The following is a 12,614-nucleotide window of genomic DNA, read 5'->3' on the forward strand; positions in this document are numbered from 1 at the left end:
CTTTGGTAGGCTTGCTTCCTGAAGCCATCATCATCAGTGCCTCTTCTATAGGTGCTGGGCGCGATGATAAACACAGACTCATAGACTTTGGGAAAGCGTGTCACCTTGTCCTTTGTCAGCACTTCCTTCCAAAAACTGTTCTAAAATGTAACAAAGTAAATGTCACCATGATGTAGGAAATGACCCATGGAGCCCAACTACATTCAAGGCAGCACTGAACTTAAATTGTTGTATGCTAATTCTTGGAAACACAATAATTCCAGAAGGTTCTGCAATACTAGGTTCATGTTTTATAACTAGCACATAAGCAGTAGAAAGGAAGCCAGAGAATGAAGAAGGAAAAACACACTCGGGCACCGAGTAGCTAAAACACAAAGCTTATGTAACAGCAAAAACTGCCAAGGAGCACATGTAGGACCACCTGGTCCCATTGTGCTTTGCGGTTCCACTGTTTATTGCCGTCAGTAGCATCTAGATGTCAATCTGCTCTGACAAGTATGGATCCTAAATTCCCCAGTGTCAGCATGTCTAGAGGCACACATGTGTGTGTGTGTGTGTGTGTGTGTGTGTGTATGTGTGTGTGTGTGTGTACATATACAAAGTATGTGTTCTTTACATAACTGATATTATTACATTATATAGTTACTCTGCAGCTTGATTTTTTTATAGCATAAGCCTAACTGAAAATCTTTTTATCAAAAAGGATTTCTGTGTTGTTTTAAGAAGCAGGGTGATATTATATGAACACTTCATGGTATACTCTACATTGTGTGTTCTTCCCGTACTATAAACCAGTTGGAACTGACTATCATAGTTTTGCAAGGAAGAAGGAAGGGCTGGAAGGGATTCCATGCAAATCCTAAGGGCTGCCCCATCCTCTCCTCCCTCTGCAAGCAGAGACGAGGGGAAGGCGAAGAAGGGAAGGGCAATAACAAATGGAGGGAAGAGGATGCCCTGGGAAGTAGAGAGGGACAGAATTCCAGCCATTCAGAGAAATCCGAGGCAGCTTCTTGACAAAAGAGGAGGAATACAATCACTATTGCTTCCCTTTACATGACTTTGCTCCATTGTAGTTCCTTCTGAATACAAAACAAGTCCACTTTAGAAAGGAAAACCCACTGACTGTAAACTACACTGTAGACAGACAGTGAACAAAAGGCACGTGGCCCCTTCAGATGCCTTTAATGTAGTATGCACAGATACTGAGGCTGGCCCTGGGCTAGAACACACACACACAAACAGTAGGTGTGCATCCTTGGATAGGCTATTTCACCTCTCTGGGCCTCCATTTCTTATTCTGTTACAGAAGATAAAACAAACAAACAAATAAGCAAACAAAGACTCAGTCTGAAACAGTAGTTGGGCAACTTGGGAGTGCTGAGATCAGAGACGGGTACCTCACTGGTCTTACCTAAGTCTTCACATATGTATGGGGGTCAGAGGTCAACCTTGAGTGTTGTTTTAGATGTCACTTAGGCAGGGTGTCTCAGTGGCCTGAGCTCATCAAGTAAGCTAGACTGGGTAACGATAAAGCCCACCTAGGAAGCCACCCACTCCACACTTCTCCAGAACAGGGATTACAAGTGTGGGCCACCAAGCCTTTTAAAGTGGATTCTAAGGATCGAGATGTGTGTCAAGCACTTTACTGACTGAGCTGTAACCCCAGCCCTGGCCTTAAGACCACCCTTGAGGGTACTGACTCCTAGAGGTGTAGTGAGTATCTGGTTCCTAAACACATCCTGCCCCCCACCCCCTGCAGTTCTTATTACCTCTACTACAGAGCCATTGACCAACCCCTACCTCCAACTGCTGCAGGAGGATGAAAACAACTTCTCCCGTGTCGAGACCCAGGTCCGCTGCAGCCTGCAGAATGCGCCTTGCCTCCTCCGAGCTGCAGATTAGGATGATGACTAGAAGAAAGGGAAACAGTCCGCCAGTTGCTCATGTTCACACACACGTGTGCATGTGCATCATACACTCTCCCACACACGCAGAAGCACTGTTTTTATGTCTAAGATAAAACCACTGCAGACAAGACGCAACCGTTTTATTTCTTGGACCATACATCAGGAAATAGGAATGACTGTGCCATTGTAGGACATATTAAAGCTGAAACTGTGATACACAACTTTCAACCTTTGTCATTAAGAAGTTACACTTTGCTGCAGTCTTCCACCACCACAGTATACGAGTCCAGGGTGGTTGGGATCATTTCTCGGCCTTGTTTTTGTTTGGCTGACCCACAAATCTGTGACTCCTCAGCCGCACATCAATTTGGAGGAAGTAAAAGAGGAGCTGAGGTCAAGGACACTTGGATTTTCTGTGTTGGGAAGGGGAGAAATGACCACGTGCTTTGGTTCTACTCAGTAACACCGTCATCCATCCTGAGGTTACACAGTTTAGCTTTTAGGTTGACAAGGTACTGTCTTCATCTACTAAGCTTCACGTGTGTGTCAGGCTTGCTCATGGGAAACAGCTGTGAGCAAGACAGAATGGAACCCACGGTCAGGGGAGCATCAGCCATTTGTCCCACTGTTAGGGAAACATAAGCCACTCCTTTTCATCACTCACAGATACCTTGGAGAACACTGTAGAGGAAGAAAGGCTCATTTGGGCCCACAGTTTCAGAGATACCCGTCCATCATCACGTGGCCCCGTGCTGAGGTGGGACATCACTGTGTTGGGAGCATGTGAGCGAAGACTGCTCCATTCACAGTAGACAAGAAGGAGGGTGTGAGGAGGGGACTTGGAACCAGGGGTAACCCCCAAATACACCCCTGGTGACCCACTTTCTGAAGCCAGGCCCCATCTTCTAAAGATTCCAGAATCTCCCAAAATAGTCACCAGCTGGAGACCAAGCATCAGACATGAGAACCTATGGAGGACATTTTTGGATTCTCAGACAGTGAGTGGGTGAAGAGTTAGGGGGTGACTGAACACTCTAACCAGAGAGAGACAAGGATCCGATCCCAGTGTGGTGGGGAAGTGTTCAGAGAAGGTCTCCCTAAACTTGAGACTAAGTCTGGAAGGCTGAGGAAAAGCTCCTACGAGTGCTGGGTGGAGAGTGAGCATGGGTGTCATGGCCATGAAGCATGTGCTGATTTGAAGAACATAAAGGAGTTAATCAGGGTATTCTAAGCCTTACCTCAAAATCAACGACTGCCAGATACCTATATTGGCCAGCTACCTATCCAAACTCAGCTCTAAAACCTTCCCACATATAGCCCTATTTAGTCCCAACCTTCCTGGGAAAGAAGTATGATGTTTTCTCTATTTAATAGAGAAGGTGTCTATGGCACAGAGAGGTTAAGATTCTTGCTCATGAACACACAGCTAAAAAATGAGGAGGTTGGAATAAAAACTCAGTATGTCTGTCTCCAAAGCCTGGGTTTTCAGTAACAAAGTCCAAGCTTTGCGGGATTATGCTTCTAGAACTTACTCTGTACAGTATAACTCTATAACATCCAAGATTTCACATCACATGCTCAGAGATAAAGAGACAGATAGATAGATAGATAGATAGATAGATAGATAGATATCATATGTATAATAAAGAAACTTATAAGACAATAAGTATAAAGTCAGGTTCATAGCTGTTTCTAAACAACAATTTCTAAAGATGAACAAAGGGAGATTCTTGCCTACTTACCCCTGGCGACAGACGACACGTTCCTGAGGCCTTCCTGCAGAAGGTCTGAGCTGCTGCTGCTGTATCTCATGCTGGCAGTGATGGTGAAATGGAACTGGAGTCCGTCTTCAACAGCTTCCCATATCTCATCCACTTCCTCCCAGGAGGAACCTGCAGAGGAGCCTCCAAACACCCCAATGTGTTCCCAGCCCAGGTACCGCAGGCTTTCCCGAAGCACAGTGCTGATTTCCTGCTTGGGCGGCACAAGGGTCACGCAGGTGTCACACCAGAAGTGGTCCTTCAGGGCTGCCATTTGTCCAACAAAGTCGAACACGGGGATGTTCCACTCAGAGGCCAGTAAACCAATAACCTTGAAAGCGAGCAGAGAATAGCTTTCCGTGATACTCACACTTCAGGCACCGTGCCTGCCGGGGACTCAGGGGACAGGAGTGATGAATGCCAGGCTTCCTCAAGCCCTGGCTATGCTCTGGTCCTTCTGTTAAGAACTCTCATGTTCATTTCTGTCTTTACTTTTAAAGCTCTCAGGACGCACCTGTGATCAAACCTGATTAATTGGAATAGTTTCCAAGTTGTTGTTTTTTTAAATTGGTTGAGAGTTTTGTACATGCATAAAATGTGTTTTGATCAATGCCCACTCAGCTCCAATTTCTCCCCTGTTCCCCTACTATTCCTTTCTAACTTCGTGACAATTTTATTTTATCTTATTTTATTTTGTTTTATTTTATTTTATTTTTTAACCCACTGAGTCCAGTGGCACGTATGGGTATGGGGCCATCTATAGACAGCCTCTCAGAGGCTGCATCCTTGAAGAAAACTAACTCTGCCTCTCTCAGCCGCTAACAACTGCCAATCTTTTCTCAGCTGGGAGTGGGGAGTTCTGACCACCTCGCCCTCCGTGTTTAGATTTTGCCTTGCCTGATCTCACACACACGTCTTGTGCATTCCTTCTGAGTTCTGAGAGCAGTGTTTGGTTGGAGCCATTCACCGTCTTCGGCTCCTAGAATCGGTCCTTGGTGATCTCTGAGCTTGGAGGGGAGGAGGAGGACGTAGATGTCCCCTTTAGGGCTGAGCACTCATTTAAGCTTCTAGAGTTGTTTCTCAGGGATACAGACAGTCATTGCTCTCAACTTAAAGATGGGAATATGATGGAGGTATGGGATGTGTAGCGGAGGTACGGGATGTGTAGCGGAGGTACGGGATGTGTAGCGGAGGTACGGGATGTGTAGCGGAAGTACGGAGATGTGTAGCGGAGGTACAGGGGTGTATTTGTAGCGGAGGTGAGACTAGTGTAGTGAGATTAGAACTGAAGCCATAGGCCCCGTTTAAATGGTTCCTAAACTCATCCACTCATTTCTTGTGTGTTTTCTTTAAGATAGTACATTTTACAAAGACCTACAGAGACTTTTATCTTAAAGAAGTTTATGCCCCTCATGGGAGCTGAGACTACAGAAATAGTCCCGGAAAGCATTATGCCCTATAGCATTTATAGATGTACATTTATAGGCAGTAAGGGAAGCAATCGATTACTTTTTTTTTTTACCTTTCAAAATATTCATTTGGAATAAATTATCAAATGAGTATGGGTTTTCAGTCTCTCCTCTATAAAGATTATACAACAAATGAACTTAAGCAATAGTAAAATTCAATGCCTGGAGGAAAATAAAGAGTATTTTCTAGTCTGCTATTCAGACTAGAATATTTCAGAGGTATTTCATTGCTTGACATCCTACAAAAAAAAATGAGACAAATTCACATACACACTCAAACAAATTAATGATAAATTCCTCCAAACTGAGGTGCTGTGGACGGGAAAGCTGAAAGCAGAGTGAGAAGTGCCCGGACACTTGGAACTGACCTTGAAGTAAGGGTAGGGTTTAGCTGACCAGAGAGACATCAAATGCAGAAAGGTGGATATTTCAAAGGCCACCTGAGTGTTACACCAACAGTCACAGAGCGTCCCGCTGCACTGTGGAAGTGAGGTCTCTTAGTCACCATCCCCATCCTCTCTCCGATGGCACGACACCCAAGGACATTGACTAAGCTGATCCCTTTAACCACAAACTGCATGTCCTCTTCATTTGCTGTAGCTTAGAACAATCTGTCATGCCATATCCTCTCCAGCTTGCTCTGAGCATCCCTGAATAATTTATTATACACATCAAAGGAAAGCCTCCTTTAACAATTGATGATGTTATACTTAAAAACAAGCCCTGGTGTCAGTCTCAAAGTCTCCAAACCAAGTGACTGACAACATCAGAAGCAATGAATCTACGTACAAGACAGTCAAACAAGCAGGAGGGGAAGGGCACGTGACCTAGTCATTCCTCCAAAGTCTTTAAAGACCATTAACTTTTGTGGTTGCATAGTCTCAAAAAAAAAAGTAAACTAAGACCTAGACAGCAATTGTTATGATTTTTACCCAGAGATTAATGAAACTATATAATATATACCCATCTGAAAATATCCTTATATAATGCAGTACCATGTGCAATGAATATATACAATTAAATTTTTAATCAAAAATGTAAAATATCAATAAGAAGAGATGAATGTTTTTGTGTCTTTATCTGTATGCTCACTCCTTTCAGTAGAAACTCAGACAATATTCTTAGAATACTACATACTCTACCTCTGCAGCCTCTGGGCATGCTGGTCCAAACAGAGCGGAAATGTGTTCTTTCTGGACCTGGTCGATGAAAACTGCAAGGGACTCCTTGGCATTGCATGTTGAATTGGTGTAAGTGAACTCCCAGCTCACGTTCCCCAGACCCACTGGCTCTGAGTTGAGCTTGTCCATAGCAGTCTGGAGACCTGGCCCCAGCCTTTGCACACTAAATGGATGAGAGATATTCCAGGGGGCATGGAACCCCACGGTGAGCTTAGCAGCTTCAAGACAAGTCACCAGCATAACAACCAAGAGCATCACAACCAGAGACGGATGATCTGCATGAGTTTCAGCCCCAGCACAGAGCCTAGATTCTGGTGGAGAATCAGAGCGTGTCCTAGAAGCCATGGATAGCATCTAACGAAGTATCATTACACAACTCTGGTAGGCTAAGCCTCTTGACCACTCATGCCCAGAACTTATATGAGAGTGAAGAGTCCCCAGAGACCATAGCTTGCTTTCTAGTCAGTGTCACTAATTAACAGAAGCCAGTTCTTTCTCAGCAGGTCCTAACACAATACAGAAGCAGCAGAGCTACAGAAAACAGGCAGAAGTGGAAAGTCAAGAAGCCCCTGGATGTTAGCCCAAGGATAACACTGATGGCCTTTGTGCTGCTGGACAAATCACAAGACCCTATGCGACAACACAAAGTCTACTCACATGGTAAGAAAGCCTGTACTAGAATTCTAACTGTTCTTCATGTTAACTGTATGACCTAGGACATAGTTGGTTCATGTCTTCTCCAAAGTGGTATGGGGAAGATTACAAGAAGCCATGTAAATCTAGCCCCTGCTACAAGGCTGACACAAAAAGCCATCCCATCAATTTTAGTTATAGGAGCTGAGGAGACAGCTCAGTTGGTAAAATTCTCACTGTGCAAGCAGGAAGACCCGAGCTTCAACCCTCTGAACACACTTTAAAAGCTGAGCATGGTGACGGTGCCTGTAATCCCCACATGAAAGAGGCAAAGACAGGAGGATCCCTGTGGCTAGCTAGTCAGCCAGTCTAGTTGAATCAGTGGGATACCTTGTCTCAAAAAATAAGTTGAAAAGAAATTGTAGAAAACATCTAATGACCTCCACGTATATGAACACGCATACACAATCATACAACACACCAAAATTAGATCTGATGATGCTTAACATAGGGACAACGGAAGCTCAGTCCACTTTATAGAAACATTTAGAGTGAGTGAACTAATGCCACTGCCAACCAGGCATAGCCTCTCTCCCTCACCTGGGCTTAGAGGAGCATGGGTCAATTAGTACTGGATAAATATGGACCTTCTCTCTGTGTAGATCATGGCAAGAAGACTGGAGTAGGGGGTGGCCTGCTCTTTGCTGTCTGACATATGAGAAGGATGACAAGGCTTTTGGAAGGCCACAGCCATCCCAGAAAAGATGGCGTAGACATTTCCCAGGCACATCCACACTAAACAGCCAACTTCCTACCTTCCACAGCTTTTATCTGGGTAAACCTGGTTTCTCCCATTCATCTGACAATTAGATATTTTAGCATGATTGATGTGTTCATAAAAAGAGAGAGAGAGGAGGAATATGTTTTGGTGGATGTGTGGTGAGGTGTGGGGAAGGAGGTGCCTCGGCCGGCCCATGCTGAGGCATCCCTTCCCGCTGAGGGACCAGCCACACAATGGTATAGAATAGAATTTATTCAGGGCATGGGGAGGGGAGTTGAGGGGATAGTAGAGACAGAGACAGAGAGAGAGAGAGAGAGAGAGAGAGAGAGAGAGAGAGAGAGAGAGAGACAGAAGAGGGGGCAAACAGCCCCTTTTATAGTGAGTCAGGTATATCTGGCTGTTGCCAGGTAACTGTGGGGCGGAGCTTAGACAAAATGCTAACAATGATAGACTTGCTATGATCCTCAGTATTTCCTGTTTCAAACCACTACTCTCTCCTGATGGCACAGATTCTAGGGCCCCACTTCAGACTTTCTGAAGCAGAATGTGCTCTCTGTATTAATAGAGGTCCTTGTTTATTTTAGATGCGCTAGGTCTCAGTGACCAAGATTTGAGCTGCCCTGACAATCTACACAAAGAGGAAGGAAAGAATGGCTGGTTACTGCTTCTCTCCCTTCAGATGTAATCCTTGAAAGACCCTTAGCCCAGGCTTGACTCAAAACGAACATCACAAACCCCACAGAACATGGAGACTATTTCTCTCCTCTTAGCGTCAATGTGCAAAGTCTTGAACCCAATAACTCCATCCTTACAAACTCTTCCAATCCTGTGGCCTCCTTTGCCTTGGGCAAGTCGGATCGTGCTGTATCTTGGTTTCCTCAGCTTCACATGAGTATGACACCTTCCCTCTCAGACTGCCGCTGTGTGGGTGCCATGAGACTACATACTCAACCTAAGACCTCAAATTTAGTAAGAATTCAGAAAAATTCAATGGGAAGGGTCAGGAATAAGTCCACTCAAACTTACCTTCCAAGAGAAAAAGAGACGAAAAAAGGAACTTAGCTTACCTGGAATGTGATGGCGTGTGGGAGACACAGCCAGTGGGATGTGTGCACGTGCATCTCCTAGCCTATTACGGGCAGAGGCATTGACTGCATGGAGCCTGTCTGCTTCTCTGTGCAGTGGGTATCTAGGAGAGAGACCTGTGAACAGGATTCTATGGGATGGCATGCCGAGTGACAGGGGTGAGTTCTCTTTCAGACCTTGCTCACAGGTTCCCCTTAGGCATATGCCTTATGTTAACCATCCCTGGAGTAAAGGAAAGGAGCTGCCTAGGTTATGAACTGCCAACTTCCCACTGGATCCTTAGGCTTGGTCCTTAGTGAGGGTTTGGGGAGCCAGAAGAGTTATGGTCACTGGGGGAATCCCATGTCTTGGATTTGCAACAGAACAATTTCCTCAGGATTCAAAGACCACTGCTTTAGAAACAATGTCCATCACTCCTGGAAGAGGGAGACTCAGGTGTTGGCTCTGACTGACAGCTAATGGCAGAAAGGTCGTATTCCCAAAAGACTCCACACAAGAGGAAGGGAATCCTTCCCCACTCCCGAGGGCTCTGCCAGCTACCCCGGTATTCCACTCCTCACCTACCACACCAGTTTCCACAGGGAATGCATTTTTGACACCTAAGCAGGCACTTTTGAAAGTCTGGGCCTTCTGGTCAATGCTCTCAATAGTTAAGTTTTTTCCTAGCTATCAACTGAATCCAAACTTAGCCTGTTGTACTGTCCTAAAATCCAGAATTCTAAATATTTACTTCATAGTCTTTGATTCCACTTCCGGGATTGCTGACCTGAAAGCCATGGCACAGAGACTGTCTGTCAGAAGTTAGCAAAAGGATAGGAAGCTGGCTGTTTAGGGATGTGACAGCCAACCAAACTCAAGGATCAACAGAGAGGTAAGTGATTGTATACGACTTTCTTGTGACTTTAGGTTTTCCAAGATCTTTTAAAAAATATATTTTTATTCAAACATATATTGTGAACCGAACATATTACTGCCTCCTCTCCCCAAAAATGTTTTCTTCTTTTTCTTGGCAAGTGGAAATTGAACTTAAGGCTAATGGTGTGATAGGCAAATGCTGTACCATTGATCATCCCAGGCCTCCAAGACCTCAGGTATGCGTGTGTCTGTGTGTGTGTGTCTGTGTGTGTGTGTTATGTGAGGTCTAAGTACCTGCCTGTCTCTGCCCTCTGACATTAGGATTACAAGGGCGTGCAGCCATGCTCAGTTTATTAGATGGGTGCTCAGATCTTAATGTTTGCACATTAAGCACTCTTACCCACAGGGCCATCTCCCCATCCCCCACAAACTTCTCTACTGTCACGTACCCCAAGCACTGAGCCAGTCGACTGTATCCTGATTGTATCTGTATCTCTGGTGATAACATGCTTTTGACTCATGAGAAAATGTTTCCCCATCTGTGCCAATGGAGAGAATCATGTGTCCTGCATTTGGCGTCTGGCCCATAGCTCTCTGCTGGGCAGTCATAGAACACCAGGCAGGATGTCCCTCCTGACTTCTCCACCCTCATCTGCCTCTTGTCTGTGGACAACAGAGGGCCTCCCATTTCCTGGCATTTCCTCCCAATTCCAGTTAAAGGCCCTGGATTAACCCTCCAGCCAGGCCCTCGGGGTGGCTCACCCCATGCTGTAAGTTCAGGGAACCAGAGCTGTAAAGCAGAAGGCATCCTTAAGTACTTGGGAAGAGGGAGGCTGGTCCACCTCTAGGTCTGCTGTGGCACACAGAGCTGTGACACCCAGGAGCCTGCCCACACTGCTAGACTCCTGTAGGAGGCAGTGCAGCAGAACCTTTGTGAATGCAGGCTGTGGGAGGAGACACAAGCTGGTTTGGACAAGTTAAGGGTTGCCTAAACCCTCAACTTCCTTGTCTGTAATTAGCCGGATTGACTTTACGTGACCAGCAAAATGAATACTAGACATAAATCACCCATCATAATGCCTGGCACAGGGCAACAGCCAGTAAACAACACGGTTCAACAAAGGACTGTGTTACGGTCCAGATCGTCTCTGTTGACTGGGTTATCCTGCAGGGAAAGGCTGCCTGCCACTTCTGCAGAAGGCAGAGGGGGCAGGTAACGGGCATTGCTGGCACAGCTTTTAATGTGTATGCGTATGCAGTGATGATGCATCACAGATAACGAGGCTTGGGCTGGTCACCAGAAAGAAAAGAGAAAGCTCAGGTAGACAAGTTTCCATGTGTTATAAACATCAGCATGTATGACTGTTCTGTGTGCATTGAGTCAGAGGACCTTTGGCTTCTATAGACAGCATCATCCCAAAACTATGCAATGCAAGGCACATTTGTCATTGGCATCTTCCTAGCTGATGTATTTAAAAAGTGAAAGCCAATCAGGAAGATGCTCCAGTTGGCAAAGTGCTTGCCATACAACCATGAGGCTTGGCATTTGATCCCTCACTCCTGTGAGAGAAGGTGTGTGCTTTGACGGGAGCATATGACCTTAGCATGTTTGGGTTGAGACGGATGAATCATCAGGCTCGAAGCCTGGCCACCCTAGCCCACCTGGGGAGCCTGAGGAGCCTGAGGAGCCTGGGGTCTTCCTAAAGAACAACACTCAAGATTAACCTCTAGCTTCTCCATGTATGTGCACACATACAGACACACATGCACCCAACACACAAACACACACACACCACATACACATGCACCCAACACACACACACACATACACACAGACACACACACACACAGTGAGAGCAGTAAGAACACTAACTTACATCCCAAATATTACCGTTTTAACATGTAATTAACATTTGAAAACTTGTTATTTTTTTCATGCCATAGTCCCCAAATTCAGTTTATATTTTATCGTTAGGTCTCAATGTAGGCTCACTTTATTACAAGTGCCTGAGAACCACTGGTAGCTTGAAGTCACAGTCCTAGACAGTGAAACCATACATCTTCTCTGTGAACTGTCTTTCCTGGCCCCTGGGTGATGGCCATACTTCCTGTGAATCCAGTTTGTGTTTCCCATATATTCCTTGGTATGGAGCCATCCACTGTAGTGTGCTCAACCTACCAGGGCTTACAATTCTTAAAGGAAATGGACTGTTTAGTTATGGGTAGGGGCTCATGAACCTTGTCTGGCGGAGGCTTCTTCTTGCTATTGTGCAAACACCATTCTAGTCAGCCAGCTGCACATCTTCACATCTTCGGGTAACGCTTCTCACAAAAAAATGAACAAGTGACCTCAAGATAGTGCATGCCCAAGCGATTGCTGTCAGTGGCTGGAACTGAGAGAAATTAAGAGCTGCAAACACCAGGCTGTGGGTTCAGATTTCCTCTTGTCCTCTGTGAAGCCCCCAATGACGCAGGGATGACTGGAGACCTGGAGTGGAGTTATAGCACCTCATGGCATAACAGATCATCAAGAAGGAAGCCCTGTAGGAGGAGAGATTGTCACGAACGTGCAGCTCGTTGGCCCTGCAAGTGTGTGGAGCACGGCTTGGGGTAAATGCGCTCAGCAGCAGGAGGGCTTCCATTCCTCTGATGAAGGGAAACGGTGGTGGCCACTTTGACATCTGGTTTCAAGGGCTTATTGGGTCCTGTTGATTTAGAGCAAGGGCCCTTCCTTTCTTTCTTTCCTCCTTTCTTTCTTTCCTTTTTAAAGATTTATTTATTTAACGTATGTGAGTACACTGTAGCTGTCTTCAGACACACCAGAAGAGTGCATCAGATCCCATTACAGATTGTTGTGAGCCACCATGTGGTTGCTGGGAATTGAACTCAGGACCTCTGGAAGAGCAGTCAGTGCTCTTAACCACTGAGCTATCTTTCCAGCC

General features: G+C 45.6%; 1 protein-coding gene across 1 annotated transcript in view; it reads right to left on the reverse strand.

The window, feature by feature from the left end:
- LOC114628490 (guanylate cyclase 2G) overlaps positions 1–6,671 on the reverse strand; it is a 37,921-nt gene extending 31,250 nt beyond the window's left edge. The window contains exons 1-4 of the mRNA XM_028776375.1: positions 6,279–6,671; positions 3,650–3,998; positions 1,801–1,910; positions 1–140 (exon numbers count right to left, since the gene is read on the reverse strand). The exon at positions 1–140 is cut by the window's left edge and continues 17 nt beyond it. Of these exons, the coding sequence (XP_028632208.1) occupies positions 1–140; positions 1,801–1,910; positions 3,650–3,998; positions 6,279–6,671 (992 nt within the window). The remainder of the gene's footprint in view (positions 141–1,800; positions 1,911–3,649; positions 3,999–6,278) is intronic.
- Positions 6,672–12,614: the final 5,943 nt, after the last annotated feature.

This window comes from Grammomys surdaster, unplaced genomic scaffold (genome assembly GCF_004785775.1).
Source record: "Grammomys surdaster isolate TR1022 unplaced genomic scaffold, NIH_TR_1.0 66, whole genome shotgun sequence".
Lineage (NCBI taxonomy): Eukaryota > Metazoa > Chordata > Mammalia > Rodentia > Muridae > Grammomys > Grammomys surdaster.